The sequence below is a fragment of the Oncorhynchus nerka genome, linkage group LG4, assembly GCF_034236695.1.
Source record: "Oncorhynchus nerka isolate Pitt River linkage group LG4, Oner_Uvic_2.0, whole genome shotgun sequence".
Lineage (NCBI taxonomy): Eukaryota > Metazoa > Chordata > Actinopteri > Salmoniformes > Salmonidae > Oncorhynchus > Oncorhynchus nerka.
Genome location: NC_088399.1, coordinates 82,432,451 through 82,457,256, shown reverse-complemented (window position 1 = coordinate 82,457,256; position 24,806 = coordinate 82,432,451). Strand labels below are relative to the sequence as shown.

The 24,806-nt window shown below is 48.7% G+C and overlaps 1 protein-coding gene across 2 annotated transcripts in view; it reads left to right on the top strand.

Moving 5' to 3' along the window:
• LOC115128676 (DNA-binding protein SATB1-like) overlaps positions 1–24,497 on the top strand; it is a 29,451-nt gene extending 4,954 nt beyond the window's left edge. For both annotated transcript variants that reach the window (XM_029658750.2, XM_029658751.2), the window contains exons 5-12: positions 680–803; positions 8,994–9,105; positions 9,263–9,807; positions 14,524–14,733; positions 14,835–14,906; positions 15,080–15,733; positions 22,111–22,308; positions 22,479–24,497. In XM_029658750.2, coding sequence (XP_029514610.2) covers positions 680–803; positions 8,994–9,105; positions 9,263–9,807; positions 14,524–14,733; positions 14,835–14,906; positions 15,080–15,733; positions 22,111–22,308; positions 22,479–23,306 — 2,743 coding nt within the window. In that variant the 3' untranslated portion in view covers positions 23,307–24,497. The remainder of the gene's footprint in view (positions 1–679; positions 804–8,993; positions 9,106–9,262; positions 9,808–14,523; positions 14,734–14,834; positions 14,907–15,079; positions 15,734–22,110; positions 22,309–22,478) is intronic.
• Positions 24,498–24,806: the final 309 nt, after the last annotated feature.

Genomic DNA, 24,806 nt, shown 5'->3' with positions numbered 1-24,806 from the left:
GTCACTGGTTATTTGGATGAATCACAATTTCACAAGGCGCTGCATTATTTGAATTTCTGAAGAGGAGGGCACATGTGGCCCATAGACTTCCAGGAGACATGTGGAGAGAGGGGGGATGGAGCTACCAAAGAGGTTCTGGCACTTGCAATAGATACGTATGTCATACCTCCACCCCCAGAACCTAATCGAGTAGTTTAGATTCGATTTTTGTTTCTGGGTTGCCGCGATTAGGTAGACCAAGACAAAGCTTCTGATGCTACATCTATCAACCTGCTTTCAGTGGGGGTGTGTAGTGGCAGGAAATGGTTGGCGTGAAAATCTGCTTGGCTGCATTCGTGGTTCATGATATAATAATAACTCACCATTCTGAAAACACAGCAGATGTGTTGTGTGAAGTAATTAACTAATAACTACCACCAGGTGAGGCAGGCCGGCAGGCACATGCACGCACACATGCACGCACGCACCCACACACAGGCACATGCACATACACATAGGAACACACACGCACAGAAACATGCAGTCAGCCAAAGTCTAAATCTGCCACTCCACAGGCGAGGGCCCCCACAATTTCAGACAGCTTTTTTATTCATTTGTCAATCTACTTCTTTTCCACCCTCTCTTCTTCTATCTCTCCCCTCTACCTCTCTCTCTCTCTCTCTCCCCCCCCTCTCTCTAGTTGTCCCATGTTGGAGGACCTCCCTCCAGAACAGTGGAGTCACTCCACAGTGAGAAACGCCCTGAAGGAGCTATTGAGAGACATGAACCAGAGCTCACTGGCCAAAGAGTGCCCTCTGTCCCAGGTACAACCAATGATTTATATATACACTAGATGACTGATAGGGGGCGCTGTGTTGAAGCCACGTCTTAGCCATCTTGGCACTCCCCCACCGAATATTTTGGAAGCTACAGAAATATATTTATTAATGTCTACACTCATTTTTGACAAATGTATTATATTACAGACACCTTAATACATACTTTTACGTGACCTAAACATAAAAATAAGAAATGAAATATACACTGCTCAAAGAAATGAAGGGAACACTAAAATAACACATCCTAGATCTGAATGAATGAAATATTCTTATTAAATACTTTTTTCTTTACATAGTTGAATGTGCTGACAACAAAATCACACAAAAATGATCAATGGAAATCAAATTTATCTACCCATGGAGGTCTGGATTTGGAGTCACACTCAAAAGTGGAAAACCACACTACAGGCTGATCCAACTTTGATGTAATGTCCTTAAAACAATTCAAAATGAGGCTCAGTAGTGTGTGTTGTAAATGTTTTCTTCCTGGGAAGGAGAGGAGGACCAAAATGCAGCGTGGTTATTTTTAAGCATCTTTAATAAAGACGAAAACGTAAACACTATACAAATACAAAATAAGAAAACGTGGCAAAACCGAAACAGTCCTAACTGGTGCAGAGAACACAGAGACAGGAAACAATCACCCACAAAATACCCAAATAATATGGCTGCCTAAATATGGTTCCCAATCAGAAACAACGATAAACACCTGCCTCTGATTGAGAACCACTCTAGGCAACCATAGACTTACCTAGACAACTACACTGAACACAACCCCATAAATCTAATAAACCCCTAGACAAGACGAAACACAATACATCACCCATGTCACACCCTGGCCTAACCAAAATAATAAAGAAAACACAGAATACTAAGGCAATGTGTACATGTGTGGCCTCCACGTGCCTGTATGACCTCCCTACAACACCTGGGCATGCTCCTGATGAGGTGGCGGATGGTCTCCTGAGGGATCTCCTCCCAGACCTGGACTAAAGCATCCACCAACTCCTGGACAGTCTGTGGTGCAACATGGCGTTGGTGGATGGAGCGAGACATGATGTCCCAGATGTGCTCAATTGGATTCAGGTCTGGGGAACGGGCGGGCCAGTCCATAGCATCAATGCCTTCCTCTTGCAGGAACTGCTGACACACTCCAGCCACATGAGGTCTAGCATTGTCTTGCATTAGGAGGAACCCAGGGCCAACCGCACCAGCATATGGTCTCACAAGGGGTCTGAGGATCTCATCTCGGTACCTAATGGCAGTCAGGCTACCTCTGGCGAGCACATGGAGGGCTGTGCGGCCCCCCAAATAAATGCCACCCCACACCATGACTGACCCACCGCCAAACCGGTCATGCTGGAGGATGTTGCAGGCAGCAGAACGTTCTCCACAGCGTCTCCAGACTCTGTCACGTCTGTCACATGTGCTCAGTGTGAACCTGCTTTCATATGTGAAGAGCACAGGGTGCCAGTGGCAAATTTGCCAATCTTGGTTTTCTCTGGCAAATGCCAAACGTCCTGCACGGTTTTGGGCTGTAAGCACAACCCCCACCTGTGGACGTCGGGCCCTCATACCACCCTCATGGAGTCTGTTTCTGACCGTTTGAGCATACACATGCACATTTGTGGCCTGCTGGAGGTCATTTTGCAGGGCTCTGGCAGTGCTCCTCCTGCTCCTCCTTGCACAAAGGCGGAGGTAGCGGTCCTGCTGCTGGGTTGTTGCCCTCCTACGGCCTCCTCCACGTCTCCTGATGTACTGGCCTGTCTCCTGGTAGCACCTCCATGCTCTGGACACTACACTGACAGACACAGCAAACCTTCTTGCCATAGCTCACATTGATGTGCCTTCCTGGATGAGCTGCTCTACCTGAGCCACTTGTGTGGGTTGTAGACTCCGTCTCATGCTACCACTAGAGTGAAAGCACCGCCAGCATTCAAAAGTGACCAAAACATCAGCCAGGAAGCATAGGAACTGAGAAGTGGTCTGTGGTCACCACCTGCAGAACCACTCCTTTATTGGGGGTGTCTTGCTAATTGCCTATAATTTCCACCTGTTGTCTATTCCATTTGCACAACAGCATGTGAAATTTATTGTCAATCAGTGTTGCTTCTTAAGTGGACAGTTTGATTTCACAGAAGTGTGATTGACTTGGATTGACTTTTTTGAGCAGTATATATATATAACAAAAATGTCCTTAAAGTATATTTTTGGAGATTACTAATGTTACTGTCCCCAATCAAAACAAAAAAATACTTAATTTTGTCCAACACACACACACACAGGCATAAACACGTACACACACACTCACTCACACAGGCCTAAACACATACATACACGCACACACACTCACATATGCACAAACACGTACACACACACAAACACGTACACACACAGGCCTAACCACGTACATACTCACACACACACTCACACAGGCACAAACACGTACACACACGCACACACACACACACACACACATACAGGCATAAACACATACATACACACACAAACAAACACACACACACATAGGCATAAACACGTACACACACACACACTCACGCACGCACAAACACGCGCACACACACACACACACAAACAGGCATAAACACGTGCACGGATTGCTGAGACAAATAAGGTTTGCGGGCAGAGAGAGATATAAGGGATGTTTGTCTTTTAATAGGGATAGGCGTCCCGTCAACGGGGCAGTTGTAAATCATGCAGCGCCGTGTGTCACGATCGCAGATGTCAGAGAAACAACACATGTCGGTACATATAAGTGTCTTATATCGGCTGAAAGCTTCAATTCTTGTTAATATAACTGCACTGTCCAATTTACACTAGCTATTACTGCGAAAAAATGCCATGCTATTGTTTGAGGAGAGCTCCTAACAAGAAAACACTTTTTTCACCGCGACAGGTTTGATAAATTCACCTCTGAAGGTGAAATGTGTACTTACATTCTGAAATCTTGCTCTGATTTATCATCCCAAGGGTGCCAGAGATAACATGAAGTGTCGTTTTGTTAGATAAAATCCTTTTTCATATCCTAAAAAGGTCCATATAGCACAATCGATTTTGTATTTCCACACGTTCAATTTGCAAAGAAAGGAATCTGTGAAAATCTAACCCTAATGTTGTTTCAACCAGTCAAATTACATTCAAATTTATTCCTCAGAGATCCTAGAATGTAACCAGACTTACCTATATCATTAGGAGTGTAGAATATCCTATAGGACACCATTTCAAAGATGGTGGTAGAATATATATTTTTTCTTTGTATGTTCTTCTACCAGATCTATTGTGTTATATTATCCTACATTCAATTCAAATTTCCACAAAGTGTTTCCTTTCAAATGGTACCAAGAATATGCATATCCTTGCTTCAGGGCCTGAGCTACAGGCAGTTAGATTTGGGTATGTCATTTTAGGCTCTGCTGGCACATACTATACCACTGTACCCTTCTGCTACTGTCTGTCTCTTCCTAGTCCATCTCTGTGTTTCTCTTTCTTTCTGTGTGTGTTTCTCCTACTTGTTGCATGCCCAGCCTTTAGCTCAGTGGGCTAAAACAGCCTTGTAACAGGCAGGCAGGTGACCCAAGTTTGAACCCAGTCGGCCACACATGCACAGCATTTCACTCACACGCTGAATTGCTTTCCACACACACACACACACACACTTGTTACTGTGAAGGAACACAGCGTAGAGGCACCTGCTGTTGGAGAACAGATGGATGTGTGTTGTGAATATTTATAACAATCAAAATAGTCTGTCTGTTACTCACCCTGAGAGCAACAACTACAGCCTCAGTCTAATAAACAGACATTCTCTCTCTCTTTATTTTTATGTTTGCTCCCCCTCCCGTCTTTCTAGCTCATTCTCTCCCTCCAACTGTCTCCCTCTCTCTGACTCTGCCCCCCCCCTCTCTTAATTCAATGGGCTTTATTGGCATGGGGAACATATATTTACATTGCCAAAGTAAGTGGAATAAAGAAAAGTCTCTCTCTCTCTCTCTCTCTCTCTCTCTCTTTCTCTCTCTCTCTCTCTCTCTCTCTCTCTCAGATTAGAATAAATATGAAGTGATTAAAGGTGTAATCAGATGTTCAAATGACACAGGATTGTCTTGAGGGATTAACTTCAGCATCCATTTCTTAAATGACTGATGACACCTAGATGAGGTAGCATACACACACACTCATCTGTCTTTATTAAAGAGTTTACCTGCGGGTGTGTTTTAATAACCCCGTTCTGAATCCGTTATCATCAAACATTCTATGTTCAGCTGAGACGCACACACACCCAGGGAGAGAAATGGAGTCTGTTAAAACTAAGACAAAATGAGAGACAGAGCGATTATTTAAAATGTGAATTGTTACTTATTTGTCGCTTTTTTTGAAACGGATGTATAATAAGTTATTTCTGACTTCAAGTGCAATTATTGCCCAGTTCTTGAGCTCTGTTGCCAAGAGGAAAATAGACTGGGCCTCAGGCTAGCGTATGTACAGTATATAACATACATTCTATTTAATAGACTGGGCCTCAGGCTAGCGTATGTACAGTATATAACATGCATTCTATTTAATAGACTGGGCCTCAGGCTAGCGTATGTACAGTATATAACATGCATTCTATTTAATAGACTGGGCCTCAGGCTAGCGTATGTACAGTATATAACATGCATTCTATTTAATAGACTGGGCCTCAGGCTAGCGTATGTACAGTATATAACATGCATTCTATTTAATAGACTGGGCCTCAGGCTAGCATATGTACAGTATATAACATGCATTCTATTTAATAGACTGGGCCTCAGGCTAGCGTATGTACAGTATATAACATGCATTCTATTTAATAGACTGGGCCTCAGGCTAGCGTATGTACAGTATATAACATGCATTCTATTTAATAGACTGGGCCTCAGGCTAGCGTATGTACAGTATATAACATGCATTCTATTTAATAGACTGGGCCTCAGGCTAGCGTATGTACAGTATATAACATACATTATATTTAATAGACTGGGCCTCAGGCTAGCGTATGTACAGTATATAACATGCATTCTATTTAATAGACTGGGCCTCAGGCTAGCGTATGTACAGTATATAACATGCATTCTATTTAATAGACTGGGCCTCAGGCTAGCGTATGTACAGTATATAACATGCATTCTATTTAATAGACTGGGCCTCAGGCTAGCGTATGTACAGTATATAACATGCATTCTATTTAATAGACTGGGCCTCAGGCTAGCGTATGTACAGTATATAACATGCATTCTATTTAATAGACTGGGCCTCAGGCTAGCGTATGTACAGTATATAACATACATTATATTTAATAGACTGGGCCTCAGGCTAGCGTATGTACAGTATATAACATGCATTCTATTTAATAGACTGGGCCTCAGGCTAGCGTATGTACAGTATATAACATGCATTCTATTTAATAGACTGGGCCTCAGGCTAGCGTATGTACAGTATATAACATGCATTCTATTTAATAGACTGGGCCTCAGGCTAGCGTATGTACAGTATATAACATGCATTCTATTTAATAGACTGGGCCTCAGGCTAGCGTATGTACAGTATATAACATGCATTCTATTTAATAGACTGGGCCTCAGGCTAGCGTATGTACAGTATATAACATGCATTCTATTTAATAGACTGGGCCTCAGGCTAGCATATGTACAGTATATAACATGCATTCTATTTAATAGACTGGGCCTCAGGCTAGCGTATGTACAGTATATAACATGCATTCTATTTAATAGACTGGGCCTCAGGCTAGCGTATGTACAGTATATAACATGCATTCTATTTAATAGACTGGGCCTCAGGCTAGCGTATGTACAGTATATAACATGCATTATATTTAATAGACTGGGCCTCAGGCTAGCGTATGTACAGTATATAACATGCATTCTATTTAATAGACTGGGCCTCAGGCTAGCGTATGTACAGTATATAACATGCATTCTATTTAATAGACTGGGCCTCAGGCTAGCGTATGTACAGTATATAACATGCATTCTATTTAATAGACTGGGCCTCAGGCTAGCGTATGTACAGTATATAACATGCATTCTATTTAATAGACTGGGCCTCAGGCTAGCGTATGTACAGTATATAACATGCATTCTATTTAATAGACTGGGCCTCAGGCTAGCGTATGTACAGTATATAACATGCATTCTATTTAATAGACTGGGCCTCAGGCTAGCGTATGTACAGTATATAACATGCATTCTATTTAATAGACTGGGCCTCAGGCTAGCGTATGTACAGTATATAACATGCATTCTATTTAATAGACTGGGCCTCAGGCTAGCGTATGTACAGTATATAACATGCATTCTATTTAATAGACTGGGCCTCAGGCTAGCGTATGTACAGTATATAACATGCATTCTATTTAATAGACTGGGCCTCAGGCTAGCGTATGTACAGTATATAACATGCATTCTATTTAATAGACTGGGCCTCAGGCTAGCGTATGTACAGTATATAACATGCATTCTATTTAATAGACTGGGCCTCAGGCTAGCGTATGTACAGTATATAACATGCATTCTATTTAATAGACTGGGCCTCAGGCTAGCGTACAGTATATAACATGTTCTATTTAATAGACAGTATATAACATGCATTCTATTTAATAGACTGGGCCTCAGGCTAGCGTATGTACAGTATATAACATGCATTCTATTTAATAGACTGGGCCTCAGGCTAGCGTATGTACAGTATATAACATGCATTCTATTTAATAGACTGGGCCTCAGGCTAGCGTATGTACAGTATATAACATGCATTCTATTTAATAGACTGGGCCTCAGGCTAGCGTATGTACAGTATATAACATGCATTCTATTTAATAGACTGGGCCTCAGGCTAGCGTATGTACAGTATATAACATGCATTCTATTTAATAGACTGGGCCTCAGGCTAGCGTATGTACAGTATATAACATGCATTCTATTTAATAGACTGGGCCTCAGGCTAGCGTATGTACAGTATATAACATGCATTCTATTTAATAGACTGGGCCTCAGGCTAGCGTATGTACAGTATATAACATGCATTCTATTTAATAGACTGGGCCTCAGGCTAGCGTATGTACAGTATATAACATGCATTCTATTTAATAGACTGGGCCTCAGGCTAGCGTATGTACAGTATATAACATGCATTCTATTTAATAGACTGGGCCTCAGGCTAGCGTATGTACAGTATATAACATGCATTCTATTTAATAGACTGGGCCTCAGGCTAGCGTATGTACAGTATATAACATGCATTCTATTTAATAGACTGGGCCTCAGGCTAGCGTATGTACAGTATATAACATGCATTCTATTTAATAGACTGGGCCTCAGGCTAGCGTATGTACAGTATATAACATGCATTCTATTTAATAGACTGGGCCTCAGGCTAGCGTATGTACAGTATATAACATGCATTCTATTTAATAGACTGGGCCTCAGGCTAGCGTATGTACAGTATATAACATGCATTCTATTTAATAGACTGGGCCTCAGGCTAGCGTATGTACAGTATATAACATGCATTCTATTTAATAGACTGGGCCTCAGGCTAGCGTATGTACAGTATATAACATGCATTCTATTTAATAGACTGGGCCTCAGGCTAGCGTATGTACAGTATATAACATGCATTCTATTTAATAGACTGGGCCTCAGGCTAGCGTATGTACAGTATATAACATGCATTCTATTTAATAGACTGGGCCTCAGGCTAGCGTATGTACAGTATATAACATGCATTCTATTTAATAGACTGGGCCTCAGGCTAGCGTATGTACAGTATATAACATGCATTCTATTTAATAGACTGGGCCTCAGGCTAGCGTATGTACAGTATATAACATGCATTCTATTTAATAGACTGGGCCTCAGGCTAGCGTATGTACAGTATATAACATGCATTCTATTTCATAGACTGGGCCTCAGGCTAGCGTATGTACAGTATATAACATGCATTCTATTTAATAGACTGGGCCTCAGGCTAGCGTATGTACAGTATATAACATGCATTCTATTTAATAGTACTATATGTTGCATTGATCTGCTGTGGTTTAGTATTCATAATGCTTTTCCCTGCCACTGTTACGACTCCATCTTCTTCTATTTTTTTGTGTCTTTTGTCCCTCTCTCTCAGAGTATGATCTCCTCCATTGTTAACAGCACCTACTATGCAAATGTGTCGGCCTCCAAGTGCCACGAGTTTGGCCATTGGTATAAGCACTTCATGAATACCAAAGGCATCATGGGTAAGACTACAGGGGGGATTAAAGGGGTAGTTCACTTATATTGATCCTCAATGCTAATGTTAGCAAATAGTAGCTTTGACTATTGATATTTACTCCCCCTCTCATTTCTGTTTCTCTTCCTTCATCCCTCTCTCCACTATTATTTTCCTCACTTCAGAGATTGACAGCTTCTCTGACCAATCCCAAACGAGCTCCACACACCCATCAACCAAACAATCATTCCCAGGCAGCACAGCCGAGCAGGTCTGCTCCTCACCCCTCCCCTTTCCTCACGGGGGTGCCACCCACACTTCTGGGCGTAGTTGTCTGGCCCCAAGTCTCTGCCCCCCGGGGCTGGTGACCGCCCCCCTCAGCCCCCAGCTAGTCAGCCCCCAACAGATAGTCATGGCCCAGTTCCTCAACCAGCAGTATGCAGTCAGCCATATGCTAGCCCAGCAAAGCCTGTCTGTATCTGTTTCCACCTCCCCCCAGCAGTTCCTCAACCACCCCCCTGTGGGGAGGCCTCCCCCCTCCCTGGCCCTAGCCAAGGGCCTCGACCCCCCGCCCCAGGCTGGACCACCAGGACCCGGGTCTGGGTCCCAGAGCCAGGTGTGTGGACCATCAGACATCTCATGTGAGATCTACCAGTGGGTTAGAGAGGAGCTGAAGAGAGCAGGCATCTCCCAGGCTGTGTTTGCCCGTGTGGCCTTCAACAGGACCCAGGTAGGACACAGACAGGGAGATAGGGGTACTGTATGTATGGGACTGTGCTGTAAACTAAGGGTTAGGGAGTAATTAGGGGGTGGGGTTAGTGAAGGACAGAGTGTTATGGTGTGTGTAAACTGTGTGCTGGTGTTATAGGATTGAGTGTGTGCGCATATGCATGGTGATTAGCTCTTGGCATGGCCTTTGCCGCATTGTCTGTTCTGTGTGTGTGTCTGTGTGTGTGTGTCTGTGTGAATACATGTGCTGGTGAATGTGTGTGTGTGTGTGTGTGTGCTCTGTCTGTGTGTGCGTGTGTGTGTGTGTGAATACATGTGCTGGTGAATGTGTGTGTGTGTGCTCTGTCTGTGTGTGTGTGTGTGAATACATGTGCTGGTGAATGTGTGTGTGTGCTCTGTCTGTCTGTGTGTGCGTGTGTGTGTGTGTGTGTGTGAATACGTGTGCTGGTGAATGTGTGTGCGTGTGTGTGCTCTGTCTGTCTGTGTGTGTGTGTGCTCTGTCTGTCTGTGTGTGCGTGTGTGTGCTCTGTCTGTCTGTGTGTCTGTGTGTGTGTGCTCTGTCTGTCTGTGTGTGCGTGTGTGCTCTGTCTGTGTGTGTGTGTGTGTGTGTGTGTGTGTGTGTGTGTGTGTGCCAGCTCTTCTCTGCAGTAGGAACTCATGCCAGCGGTGAAGCAGCTGCTGGGTCAGCTAGTCACTCTCCCTCAGAGAGTCTCTACCTCTCCCTCTCTAATCACTCTCCCTCAGAGAGTCTCTACCTCTCCCTCTCTAATCACTCTCCCTCAGAGAGTCTCTACCTCTCCCTATCTAATCACACTTACCCAGAAAGTCTGTACCTCTAAAATCACACTTACCCAGAAAGTCTGTACCTCTAAAATCACACTTCCACAGTCTCTACCTTTCCCTCTCTAATCACTTCCCTAGAGAGTCCCTACCTCTCCCTCTCTAATCACACCTCCCCAGAGTCTCTACCTCTCCCTCTCTAATCATGATTCCCCAGAGTCTCTACCTCTCCCTCTCTAATCACTTCCCCAGAGAGCCTCTCCCTCTCTAATCACGCTTCCCCAGAGAGTCCCTACCTCTCCCTCTCTAATCACTTCCCTAGAGAGTCCCTACCTCTCCCTCTCTAATCACTTCCACAAGAGTCTCTACCTCTCCCTCTCTAATCACACCTCCCCAGAGTCTCTACCTCTCCCTCTCTAATCACGATTCCCCAGAGTTCCTACCTCTCCCTCTCTAATCACTTCCCCAGAGAGTCTCTACCTCTCCCTCTCTAATCATGATTCCCCAGAGTCTCTAACTCTACCTCTCTAATCACACTTCCCCATAATCTCTACCTCTTCCTCTCTAATCACACCTCCCCAGAGAGTTTCTACCTCTCTATTCACACTTCCCCATAGTCTCTACCTCTCCATCTCTCATCACACTTCCCCAGAGAGTCTCTACCTTTCCCTCTCTAATCACACGTCCCCAGAGTTTCTACCTCTCTATTCACACTTCCCCATAGTCTCTACCTCTCCCTCTCTAATCACACTTCCCCAGAGAGTCTCTACCTTTCCCTCTCTAATCACACGTCCCCAGAGTTTCTACCTCTCTATTCACACTTCCCCATAGTCTCTACCTCTTCCTCTCTAATCACACCTCCCCAGAGAGTTTCTACCTCTCTATTCACACTTCCCCATAGTCTCTACCTCTCCATCTCTAATCACACTTCCCCAGAGAGTCTCTACCTTTCCCTCTCTAATCACACGTCCCCAGAGTTTCTACCTCTCTATTCACACTTCCCCATAGTCTCTACCTCTTCCTCTCTAATCACACCTCCCCAGAGAGTCTTTACCTCTCTATTCAAACTTCCCAAGATTCTCTACCTCTCCATCTCTAACCACACTTCCCCAGAGAGTCTCTACCTTTCCCTGTCTAATCACACGTCCCCAGAGTTTCTACCTCTCTATTCACACTTCCCCATAGTCTCTACCTCTTCCTCTCTAATCACACCTCCCCAGAGAGTTTCTACCTCTCTATTCACACTTCCCCATAGTCTCTACCTCTCCATCTCTAATCACACTTCCCCAGAGAGTCTCTACCTTTCCCTCTCTAATCACACGTCCCCAGAGTTTCTACCTCTCTATTCACACTTCCCCATAGTCTCTACCTCTTCCTCTCTAATCACACCTCCCCAGAGAGTTTCTACCTCTCTATTCACACTTCCCCATAGTCTCTACCTCTCCATCTCTAATCACACTTCCCCAGAGAGTCTCTACCTTTCCCTCTCTAATCACACGTCCCCAGAGTTTCTACCTCTCTATTCACACTTCCCCATAGTCTCTACCTCTTCCTCTCTAATCACACCTCCCCAGAGAGTTTCTACCTCTCTATTCACACTTCCCCATAGTCTCTACCTCTCCCTCTCTAATCACACTTCCCCAGAGAGTCTCTACCTTTCCCTCTCTAATCACACGTCCCCAGAGTTTCTACCTCTCTATTCACACTTCCCCATAGTCTCTACCTCTTCCTCTCTAATCACACCTCCCCAGAGAGTTTCTACCTCTCTATTCACACTTCCCCATAGTCTCTACCTCTCCATCTCTCATCACACTTCCCCAGAGAGTCTCTACCTTTCCCTCTCTAATCACACGTCCCCAGAGTTTCTACCTCTCTATTCACACTTCCCCATAGTCTCTACCTCTCCCTCTCTAATCACACCTCCCCAGAGAGTCTTTACCTCTCTATTCAAACTTCCCAAGATTCTCTACCTCTCCCTCTCTAATCACACTTCCCCAGAGAGTCTCTACCTCTCCCTCTCTAATCACACTTCCACAGTCTCTCCCTCTCCCTCTGTTTCTCTCCATCCCTCCATTATGCTTTCTCATCTCTCTATCACTCTCTGTCCATCTCTCTACATCTACCTCTCTCTATATCTTCTTTTCTCTGTCCATCTCTCTACATCTACCTCTCTCTATATCTTCTTTTCTCTGTCCAGCACTTACTATCTTCCTTTCGTTTTATATTTCCTACATGTATTTCCACCCTTTATCTGTATCCAACTTCATGACGTCTCCATTTGACAGGTCTATCCCTTGTTTTTCTCATTTCATTTAAATCTTTCTCCTTTCCCCATTTCATTCCTTTCTCGCTCCCTCCCTCCCTTCCTTCCTCCCTCTGTCTATCCTGTCTGCTCCTGCAGTTAGAAGGCACTCACATTAATGGCTTCGAGAGAGACCTAGCCCACTGTTACTATTACCGTCATTATCACCAGCATCATCATGGGTGTCATTATAATGATCAAAGGCCGCAATTATAGCCACCTGCCCCGCATTTCTCTGTCGCTGTGACAACTGGGCTCTGCGAACAGGTAGAAGGGAGTGGGGCAGAGGAAGGAATGTCTCACCTGGGCAAGGTGCCAAGGAGTAGAGTGGATGGGGCTTGGAGTGTAAAGACCTTATTGGAGTGTGAAGGCTTAATAGCTAGGGTGTGTGTGTGTGAGGAGTGAGGGGGGTCTACATTAGAGGGGTATAGTCCAAAATGACATATATTTTGGGTGGGAGGGAGGGCAGAGCAACCCCCTATTAGAGTCCCATTGTATGGAAGAGTGAGTGACTGCTGTACGAGCAGGAGCTGACAGATAACAACTTAATAAGGGACTAATCTGTTTATTAGCAGTGCTTTAGAAGGTGTCTGGAGTTGGTCATCTGCTATGTTGACTCCAGCACTGTAAAGGGAAAAACACTACCTGTGAGGACGTGTGCTGTCTGGGTGGGTGTGAGTCTCTATGTTCAGAGGTTATCCTAGTCTAGACTAATGGCCTTCAGCCAGTTTTAGTATGAAACTTGCAGGTTGACGTTTATTCGCTTTTTTAATGTTAGAGTTAGACATTAGGGTTAGCAGTGTGGTTAAGGTTAGAGTTAAGGTTAGGGTTAGGTTTCAAATCAGACTTTATGACATTGTGGCTGTGCCAGCTATTGACCACTCTACAGAGCTTCCTGCAGAACAACATTCATGACCAAAATGCTAACCTGCACAAAACTTTCCATTCGGGTTTTGTTTGATGGTGTTAATCATTTATCTTTATCATTGTCTATAAGTTTCTCTTGGCCTGGTAAACATTACAGGGCTGCAACCCTGGAAGTCTAACTTGCCAAGTGTGACACACTCTCATTCATTTAAATCAGGGGTCTTCATCTTTCTCTTGCCCAGGAGCCCCCACCCAGGTTGATGAAGTGATTCATGCTTTGCCTGGCTACACAAACTCCTTTCTCCAGACAAACTCTACAACACGCCCATGGACATGAGTTTATTCTCCACAATGAGTTTGGATCTGAGTACCTCCCAACGATTTCTAGAATGGGAAATCCATCCTAGACCGTCTGATTGGTCCCAGAAACTGATGGGTTGGGCGAGAGCCAGAACACACGTGGGTAAAGCGGCGTGGAGAAAAATTGTCATTGGCTTTGATACTCTGATTAGACCAATCGCTGATGGCTTTGGTTTGTACAGTGCCCCTCGTCACCACAAATGACTTCAATGATGGCAATCTCAACCTGAAGTATGTAGCGAACAACAGAGCTGCGGAAGAATTCAGTTTGAGTCGTCAGGCAAATTCCTGCTCTGCTCATGCTGACAAAAGTTGCATGTCCAGTGTAGCAGCTGTTTTCAAGACGCAGTGATTCTATTTCCATGGTGTGTATCTTGTCTTCATGTGTCTTTCTATCCTGTGTGTCAGGGCCTGCTGTCTGAGATCCTGCGTAAGGAGGAGGATCCTAAGAGTGCGTCGCAGTCTCTCCTGGTCAACCTGCGGTCCATGCAGAGTTTCCTACAGATACCGGAAGGTGACCGCGACCGTATCTACCAGGAGGAGAGAGAGAGGAGTCTGACCACGTGGACCATTATCAACCATTCACCCAACAACACTACCACACCTCGCCACACACAGGTCGGACAGACAGAGCGAGATGGAGTGTGTGTGCATGTGTGTGTGGGTTGAAGTTATATCTTGTTCATGATAGTCTAAGATGTATTCCTCTGATGTTTCAGACCAGAAAGGAAGAGGGAAACTTTGTTAAGGCTGAAGATTGGCCCTCCCAGGTTTCCATTGTATTTCCTAAAGTAAGCTCTCTCTCTCTCTCTCTCTCTCTCTTTCAAAGTGTAAATGCTTTATAGCCAAAGTGACAATGGCAACTTCTCTGCTAATCAAACTGAAATCAGAACAGAAATATCTTTACTAATCAAACGATACAGCTGTTTTAGTAACCACATCAACGCCTCTCTCCCCTCTGCAGGTGAGGCTGTCTCCAGTAGCAGTAGTAAACAGAGGGGTGAAGAGCGAGGGATGTGTTCTAGACAGAGGGGTGAAGAGCGAGGGATGTGTTCTAGACAGAGGGGTGAAGAATGTGGGATGTGTTCTAGACAGAGGGGTGAAGAGCGAGGCATGTGTTCTAGACAGAGGGGTGAAGAATGTGGGATGTGTTCTAGACAGAGGGGTGAAGAGCGAGGGATGTGTTCTAGACAGAGGGGTGAAGAGTGAGGGATGTGTTCTAGACAGAGGGGTGAAGAATGTGGGATGTGTTCTAGACAGAGGAGTGAAGAGCGAGGGATGTGTTCTAGACAGAGGGGTGAAGAATGTGGGATGTGTTCTAGACAGAGGGGTGAAGAGCGAGGGATGTGTTCTAGACAGAGGAGTGAAGAGCGAGGGATGTGTTCTAGACAGAGGAGTGAAGAGCGAGGGATGTGTTCTAGACAGAGGAGTGAAGAGCGAGGGATGTGTTCTAGACAGAGGGATGAAGAGCGAGGGATGTGTTCTAGACATAGGGGTGAAGAGCGAAGGATGTGTTCTAGACATCAACAGTTCTATCTATGAGGAGATCCAACAGGAGATGAAGAGAGCCAAGGTTTCTCAGGCCATGTTTGCCAAGATGGCCGCGTCCAAGAGTCAGGTATACACAGACAGGCACACACAACACACACAAGCACGTGTACACACACACACTCACACAAACACTCACACAAGCACAAAGAAAAGAGAGTATGGTACTCACTGACTGAGGGATACCTATGGAAACAATGCTAATCTTGCACTGAAACAGAAGAAAACGTTTATTACAGACTGATATTAGTAAGTGTGTAACACACACACATTTCCGCAAGTTCATTTCGTATGTGATGTATGAATTTATGAAAACATCTTTACACAGAGCCAAGTTGGGCAGTAACCGGTTGTGTAGGAAATTATCAACTAGCAGCTGCTGTCTATGGAGAGCTCTGATCACCACATCAGACAGTTATTGTTCTATAAATCACCAGTGTACACACACCCGCTTGCATGAATACGCACACACCCATAAACACGCACATGTCACACACATGCGCACACACTTATACACAAACACACACACACACACTTGAACACACACCAAATGCGTGCCAACACACAGACACACTGGTGGTTCCATTGGGCTAGTTTTCCAGGCAGAACCATAAGCTTGTTATTGCCTTTTGTTTTTGGATCATTTCCCTCTGTAGAATGGAGTGATTTCTGTCTTTCTCTCTCTGCCTTTCTTTCACTCTCTTTCTAGCTTCCCGTCTTGCCTGTTTGGCAGGCAGCACCATGGAGCTCACGTTAGTGTAGGGCTGTTTGGCAGGCAGCACCATGGAGCTCACGTTAGTGTAGGGCTGTTTGGCAGGCAGCACCATGGAGCTCACGTTAGTGTAGGGCTGTTTGGCAGGCAGCACCATGTTGGAGCTCACATTAGTGTAGGGCTGTATGGCAGGCAGCACCATTTTGGAGCTCACATTAGTGTAGGGCTGTTTAGCAGGCAGCACCATGGAGCTCACATTAGTGTAATGCTGTTTGGCAGGCAGCACCATGGAGCTCACATTAGTGTAGGGCTGTTTGGCAGGCAGCACCATGTTGGAGCTCACATTAGTGTAGGGCTGTTTGGCAGGCAGCACCATGGACCTCACATTAGTGTAGGGCTGTTTGGTAGGCAACACCATGTTGGAGCTCACATTAGTGTAGGGCTGTTTGGCAGGCAGCACCATGGAGCTCACGTTAGTGTAGGGCTGTTTGGCAGGCAGCACCATGGACCTCACATTAGTGTAATGCTGTTTGGCAGGCAGCACCATGTTGGAGCTCACATTAGTGTAGGGCTGTTTGGCAGGCAGCACCATGGACCTCACATTAGTGTAGGGCTGTTTGGTAGGCAACACCATGTTGGAGCTCACATTAGTGTAGGGCTGTTTGGCAGGCAGCACCATGGAGCTCACGTTAGTGTAGGGCTGTTTGGCAGGCAGCACCATGGACCTCACATTAGTGTAATGCTGTTTGGCAGGCAGCACCATGTTGGAGCTCACATTAGTGTAGGGCTGTTTGGCAGGCAGCACCATGGAGCTCACGATAGTGTAGGGCTGTTTGGCAGGCAGCACCATGGAGCTCACGTTAGTGTAGGGCTGTTTGGCAGGCAGCACCATGGAGCTCACGTTAGTGTAGGGCTGTTTGGCAGGCAGCACCATGGAGCTCACGTTAGTGTAGGCCTGTTTGGCAGGCGGCACCATGGACCTCACATTAGTGTAGGGCTGTTTGGTAGGCAACACCATGTTGGAGCTCACATTAGTGTAGGGCTGTTTGGCAGGCAGCACCATGGAGCTCACGTTAGTGTAGGGCTGTTTGGCAGGCAGCACCATGGAGCTCACGTTAGTGTAGGGCTGTTTGGCAGGCAGCACCATGGAGCTCACGTTAGTGTAGGGCTGTTTGGCAGGCAGCACCATGGAGCTCACGTTAGTGTAGGGCTGTTTGGCAGGCAGCACCATGGAGCTCACGTTAGTGTAGGCCTGTTTGGCAGGCGGCACCATGGACCTCACATTAGTGTAGGGCTGTTTGGCAGGCAGCACCATGTTAGAGCTCTTTGTTGTATCTTCTCACTGCGTCCGCATGGCTTTGTGTGCTATTGCTGGGCTACGGCCAGGTGTTTGTGTGCCAAAGTAATTGTGTAGAGGACAAGAGCTTGGCACTGTCGCTACTTTCTCTCGCTGCCCCCTCCTCTCCCTCTCTGCCTCCTCCTCTCCCTCTCTGCCTCCTCCTCTCCCTCTCTGCCCCTCCTCTCCCTCTCTGCCTCCTCCCCTCCCTCTCTGCCTCCTCCTCTCCCTCGCTGTCTCCTCCTCTCCATCGCTGCCTCCTCCTCTCCCTCGCTGCCTCCTCCGCTCCCTCGCTGCCTCCTCCTCTCCCTCGCTGCCCCCTCCTCTCCCCTCGCTGCCTCCTCCGCTCCCTCGCTGCCTCCTCCTCTCCCTCTCTGCCTCCTCCTCTCCCTCGCTGCCCCCTCCTTTCCCTCGCTGCCTCCTCCTTTCCCTCTCTGCCTCCTCCTCTCCCTCTCTGCCTCCTCCACTCCCTCGCTGCCTCCTCCTCTCCCTCTCTGCCCCCTCCTCTCCCTCGCTGCCCCCTCCGCTCCCTCTCTGCCTCCTCCTCTCCCTCGCTTCCTCCTCCTCTCCCTCTCTGCCCCCTCCTCTCCCTCACTGCCCCCTCCGCTCCCTCTCTGCCTCCTCCTCTCCCTCTCTGCCTCCTCCTCTCCCTATCTGCCTCCTCCTCTCCCTCACTGCCCCCTCCTTCCTCTCTGCCCCCTCCGCTCCCTCGCTGCCTCCTCCTCTCCCTCGCTGCCTCCTCCTCTCCCTCTCTGCCTCCTCCTCTCCCTCGCTGCCCCCTCCTCTCCCTCGCTGCCTCCTCCGCTCCCTCGCTGCCTCCTCCTCTCCCTCTCTGCCTCCTCCTCTCCCTCGCTGCCCCCTCCTTTCCCTCGCTGCCTCCTCCTTTCCCTCTCTGCCTCCTCCTCTCCCTCTCTGCCTCCTCCACTCCCTCGCTGCCTCCTCCTCTCCCTCTCTGCCCCCTCCTCTCCCTCGCTGCACCCTCCGCTCCCTCTCTGCCTCCTCCTCTCCCTCGCTTCCTCCTCCTCTCCCTCTCTGCCCCCTCCTCTCCCTCACTGCCCCCTCCGCTCCCTCTCTGCCTCCTCCTCTCCCTCTCTGCCTCCTCCTCTCCCTATCTGCCTCCTCCTCTCCCTCACTGCCCCCTCCTTCCTCTCTGCCCCCTCCGCTCCCTCGCTGCCTCCTCCTCTCCCTCGCTGCCTCCTCCTCTCCCTCTCTGCCTCCTCCTCTCCCTCACTGCCTCCTCCTCTCCCTCTCTGCCCCCTCCTCTCCTCGCTGCCTCCTCCTTTCCCTCTCTGCCTCCTCCACTCCCTCTCTGCCTCCTCCAGTCCCTCGCTGCCTCCTCCTCTCCCTCTCTGCCTCCTCCTCTCCCTCTCTGCCTCCTCCTCTCCCTCGCTGCCTCCTCCCTCTCCCTCTCTGCCTCCTCCTCTCCCCTCTCTGCCCCCTCCTCTCCCTCGCTGCCTCCTCCTTTCCCTCTCTGCCTCCTCCACTCCCTCTCTGCCTCCTCCAGTCCCTCGCTGCCTCCTCCTCTCCCTCTCTGCCTCCTCCTCTCCCTCTCTACCTCCTCCTCTCCCTCGCTGCCCCCTCCTCTCCCTCGCTGCCCCCTCCTTTCCCTCGCTGCCTCCGCCTCTCCCTCTGCCTCCTCCTCTCCCTCTCTGCCTCCTCCTCTCCCTCGCTGCCTCCACCTCTCCCTCGCTGCCTCCTCCTCTCCCTCGCTGCCTCCTCCGCTCCCTCGCTGCCCCCTCCTCTGCCTCCTCTGCCTCCTCCTCTCCCTCTCTGCCTCCTACTCTCCCTCGCTGCCTCCTCCTCTCCCTCTCTGCCTCCTCCTCTCCCCTCTCTGCCTCCTCCACTCCCTCGCTGCCTCCTCCTCTCCCTCTCTGCCGGCTCCTCTCCCTCTCTGCCTCCTCCTCTCCCTCTCTGCCCCCTCCTCTCCCTCTCTGCCGCCTCCTCTCCCTCGCTGCCTCCTCTCCCTCTCTGCCTCCTCCTCTCCCTCACTGCCTCCTCCTCTCCCTCTCTGCCTCCTCCTCTCCCTCTCTGCCTCCTACTCTCCCTCTCTGCCTCCTACTCTCCCTCTCTGCCTCCTCCTCTCCCTCTCTGCCTCCTCCTCTCCCTCGCTGCCTCCTCCTCTCCCTCGCTGCCTCCTCCTCTCCCTCGCTGCCTCCTCCGCTCCCTCGCTGCCTCCTCCTCTCCCTCTCTGCCTCCTCCTCTCCCTCTCTGCCTCCTTCTCTGCCTCCTCCTCTCCCTCGCTGCCTCCTCCTCTCCCTCGCTGCCTCCTCCTCTCCCTCTCTGCCTCCTCCTCTCCCTCGCTGCCTCCTCCTCTCCCTCGCTGCCTCCTCCTCTCCCTCGCTGCCTCCTCCTCCCTCTCTGCCCCCTCCTCTCCCTCTCTGCCTCCTCCTCTCCCTCGCTGCCTCCTCTCCCTCTCTGCCTCCTCCTCTCCCTCACTGCCTCCTCCTCTCCCTCTCTGCCTCCTACTCTCCCTCTCTGCCTCCTACTCTCCCTCGCTGCCTCTTCCTCTCCCTCTCTGCCTCCTACTCTCCCTCTCTGCTTCCTACTCTCCCTCGCTGCCTCTTCCTCTCCCTCTCTGCCTCCTCCTCTCCCTCTCTGCCTCCTCCTCTCCCTCGCTGTCTCCGCCTCTCCCTCTCTGCCTCCTCCTCTCCCTCTCTGCCTCCTCTCCCTCTCTGCCTCCTCCTCTCCCTCTCTGCCCCCTCCGCTCCCTCGCTGCCTCCTCCTCTCCCTCGCTGCCTCCTCCTCTCCCTCTCTGCCTCCTCCTCTCCCTCTCTGCCTCCTCCTCTCCCTCACTGCCTCCTCCTCTCCCTCTCTGCCTCATCCTCTCCCTCTCTGCCTCCTACTCTCCCTCTCTGCCTCCTACTCTCCCTCGCTGCCTCTTCCTCTCCCTCTCTCCCTCCTCCTCTCCCTCTCTGCCTCCTCTCCCTCGCTGTCTCCGCCTCTCCCTCTCTGCCTCCTCCTCTCCCTCTCTGCCTACTCCTCTCCCTCTCTGCCTCCTCCTCTCCCTCTCTGCCTCCTCCTCTCCCTCTCTGCCTCCTCCTCTCCCCCTCTGCCTCCTCCTCTCCCCCTCTGCCTCCTCCTCTCCCTCTCTGCCTCCGCCTCTCCCTCTCTGCCTCCTCCTCTCCCTCTCTGCCTCCTCCTCTCCCTCTCTGCCGCCTCCTCTCCCTCTCTGCCTCCTCCTCTCCCTCTCTGCCTCCTCCTCTCCCTCGCTGTCTCCGCCTCTCCTCTCTGCCTCCTCCTCTCCTCTCTGCCTCCTCCTTTCCCTCTCTGCCTCCTCCTCTCCCCCTCTGCCCCCTCCTCTCCCTCGCTGCCTCCTCCGCTCCCTCGCTGCCGCCTCCTCTCCCTCTCTGCCTCCTCCTCTGCCTCCTCCTCTCCCTCTCTGCCTCCTCCTCTCCCTCTCTGCCTCCTCCACTCCCTCGCTGCCTCCTCCTCTCCCTCTCTGCCTGCTCCTCTCCCTCTCTGCCTCCTCCTCTGCCTCCTCCTCTCCCTCTCTGCCTCCTCCTCTCCCTCGCTGCCTCCTCTCCCTCTCTGCCTCCTCCTCTCCCTCGCTGCCTCCTCCTCTCCCTCGCTGCCTCCTCCTCTCCCTCTCTGCCTCCTCCTCTCCCTCGCTGCCTCCTCCTCTCCCTCTCTGCCTCCTCCACTCCCTCGCTGCCTCCTCCTCTCCCTCTCTGCCTGCTCCTCTCCCTCTCTGCCTCCTCCTCTGCCTCCTCCTCTCCCTCGCTGCCCCCTCCTCTCCCTCTCTGCCCTCTCCTCTCCTCACTGCCTCTTCCTCTCCCTCTCTGCCTCCTCCTCTCCTTCTCTGCCTCCTCCTCTCCCTCGCTGCCTCCTCCTCTCCCCTCGCTGCCTCCTCCTCTCCCTCTCTGCCTCCTCCTCTCCCTCTCTGCCTCCTCCTCTCCTTCTCTGCCTCCACCTCTCCCTCTCTGCCTCCTCCTCTCCCTCGCTGCCTCCTCCTCTCCCTCTCTGCCTCCTCCTCTCCCTCGCTGCCTCCTCCTCTCCCTCGCTGCCTCTTCCTCTGCCTCCTCCTCTCCCTCTCTGCCTCCTCCTCTCCCTCGCTGCCTCCTCCTCTCCCTCGCTGCCTCCTCCTCTCCCTCGCTGCCTCCTCCTCTCCCTCTCTGCCTCCTCCTCTCCCTCTCTGCCTCCTCCTCTCCCTCTCTGCCTCCTCCTCTCCCTCTCTGCCTCCTCCTCTCCTCTGTTGACTAGTCGTTTGAACTGTAGTTATTTTATATAAAACATCAATAACAATGTTGTTTTCTGGTCATAAAAACAGAAGCTGTGTTTCAGTATCTTTACAAAAGATAGTACATTTTAGTATCTTACTTGAATGGGTTCTGAGAAGGTTTGTATTTCTATTCTATGGGTTCTCTGACCGGGTTCTGATGTGGGTGTGTGTGTTCTGCAGGGCTGGCTGTGTGAGCTGCTGCGCTGGAAGGAGGATCCGTCCCCGGAGAACCGAACCCTGTGGGAGAACCTGTGTATGATCCGGCGCTTCCTGAGTCTGGCCCAGATGGAACGAGACGCCATCTATGAACAGGAGAGCAACACTCTGCAACAACACTGCACAGACAGACTCACACAGCTAGTCAACAACAACACACTGGTCAGTCTACTCTGGATAGCCTACATACACACATACACGCATGGCAGCACACACACAACACAAACACAATTCTACAGTGTAAATGTACATGCATATATACACACTCAAATGTGTATATCATCAGCTCCCATTGGTTTGTTTGTAACTTAACATCCATCTGTCTCCACCAGCTCCAACGCCACTCCCCATTGCAACAACAACACCATCAACGAACACTGACCACTCTGTCCCAGCTGCCCTTGCAGCCCCAGGCGGAGCCTCGCCTGCCGCCACGACAACCATCCACAGCATCACCGGCCGAGACTGAGGGGGGTAGGGGGCAACTGAGGACCTGGTGGGGAAGTAGTCAGGGTGATGGGAGGGAAGAGGATATTACTGGCAGGGGCTGTAGGGGTTGGAGCCAGGGCAGGGTTAGGGGTGTGTGTAACAATGACAAGGAAGGGGGAGAGGGACGGTGGGCGGGGGGCAGACAGACTAACGGCGAGGGCGATGGTGGGAGTGATGGCGAGGGGTTTCGGGTGTCCCGAGAGGCACATGGGATCCTGCAGAGCTTCATCCAGGACGTTGGTCTGAACCCAGACGAGGAGGCTGTCCACACACTGTCAGCCCAGCTGGGCCTGCCCAAACACACCATCCTCAGCTTCTTCCACAGCCAGCACCACAGCTACACTCACCAGAACCATAGACAGTACTACAGTGAGATCCAACACAACCAACATCCGAGCCAGGACCACAACCACAGAGAGAATCACAACCAACACCACACGGACCAGGACCAGCTCTTCTATAATGGTGCAGGCCCAACCCAGCCTAAGAGAACTACAGGGGAGGAGTGGACTGTAGATCTCACTGGACAAATGGGGGAGGGAGGGGAGGAGGACGCCATTTTGAAAGAGTTGGATGTGAGCAGTCAGACTACTGCCGTCGCCACCCTAGAGGAGGAGCAACATCATTCTGACCAATCTGAGACTGCCCAACCACATGACTCTGATGAATAACATGAGTCCATCCACTAGTTGTCCCCTTTAACCCAATGAGAAGGCATCAATTTGATAGACTCATCTAGCTCTGCAGAAAATAATATTAGCCTTTTCTGAAGAACTTTAGTAATGAATGATGTGGTGTTATAGGTGTTTCCCTTATTTGTAATGAAACATTTCAATTAAAGACTAACTGTGAAAATAAATGAAATGATGTAGTTATACATGTATGCAGAGTTAGTTTAAAGGCCCAGTGCAGTCAAAAACTAGATTTCCTGTGTTTTGGATATATTTCCTCACTGAGGTTGGAATAAAACAGTGAAATTGTGAAAAGTATGATAATGCCCTTTCAGTGTAAGAGCTGTTTGAACATTTTTGCCTGTTTTGGTGGGGTGGAGCTTTGGCCTGCCTGGTGACATCACCAGACGCTAAATTAGTTAATACACCAATAAGAAAGAGAGTTCCAAACCTCTCTGCCAATTAACAGCACATTTTCAGTTTTCCCGTCCTCACTCAGACCACTCCCAGACAGTCCTAGCAAAATATTTGCTTGAGAAATTGCTATTTGCTAAGAAGCTATTGTTGTTTCTTTTTGACCATTTTAACTAAAAACAACCACAGTAAGGTACTTAATTGTTACCTAGAAATTCTTTGACATTGAGATAAAAATGGCTGCATTGGACCTTTAACTGTTGAGGATCCAATTTGAAAGACATTATGCCAACAAATGCCTTGTTGTATGTGGCACTACCCATCTGTTCTATGCCAAGATCATCCTCTGGATTTAAAAGACATTGAAATGGGAATATTGATATTGATCCACTGTCAACAGCTGTATTATAGACACATGATACAGTATAGTGTTTTGGTTTCTTTCTCTTTTACAAAACTCTGACAACTATGCTTTCTTACATCGATCTGTCATAATGTCCACGTACTTGTCTCTCTGACTGACAGTAAAATGTAAAAGTCTCTTAAAGTCTTTGCTGATCAACATAGTTGAGGGACATCACTCAAATTTTGTACGCAAATTATTTCACTCTAGCAAATGTAGTGTAGGTCAATTGCCTAATTGTAGAAGAAAAGGCTAAATATGCAACGGGTGTGTGTGTGTGCATTAATTCGTTCCTGCTTTGTCATCTTCTGATTAACTACTATCTTTGAATCTGTTTTTGTTGAAAATAAAATGTATTATTTGTTGTAAGAGTTCATTCCATTGATGCATGAGTTATATTTGAAGTGGTCGTTTTATAAACAGCAATGCATTGGATGCAGAATGACATTAAAGCTGTGATTTACTATTTGTTTCATCACACATTAAACACTTATAAAATGAGCTGCTACTGATGAGTGTTTCTGTAATATGGGACAAATCTCCTGTCTCCATGCTGAACCACAAAGTTCCTGATCAGTCAACTTGACTTTTACCAGACAGACTAAGCTATGTAGATGGGCATGTTCTCACCTGCTCAGTTATTATTCCATTCAAAAGAAATGAACTACTGTAAAAAGTTGTTT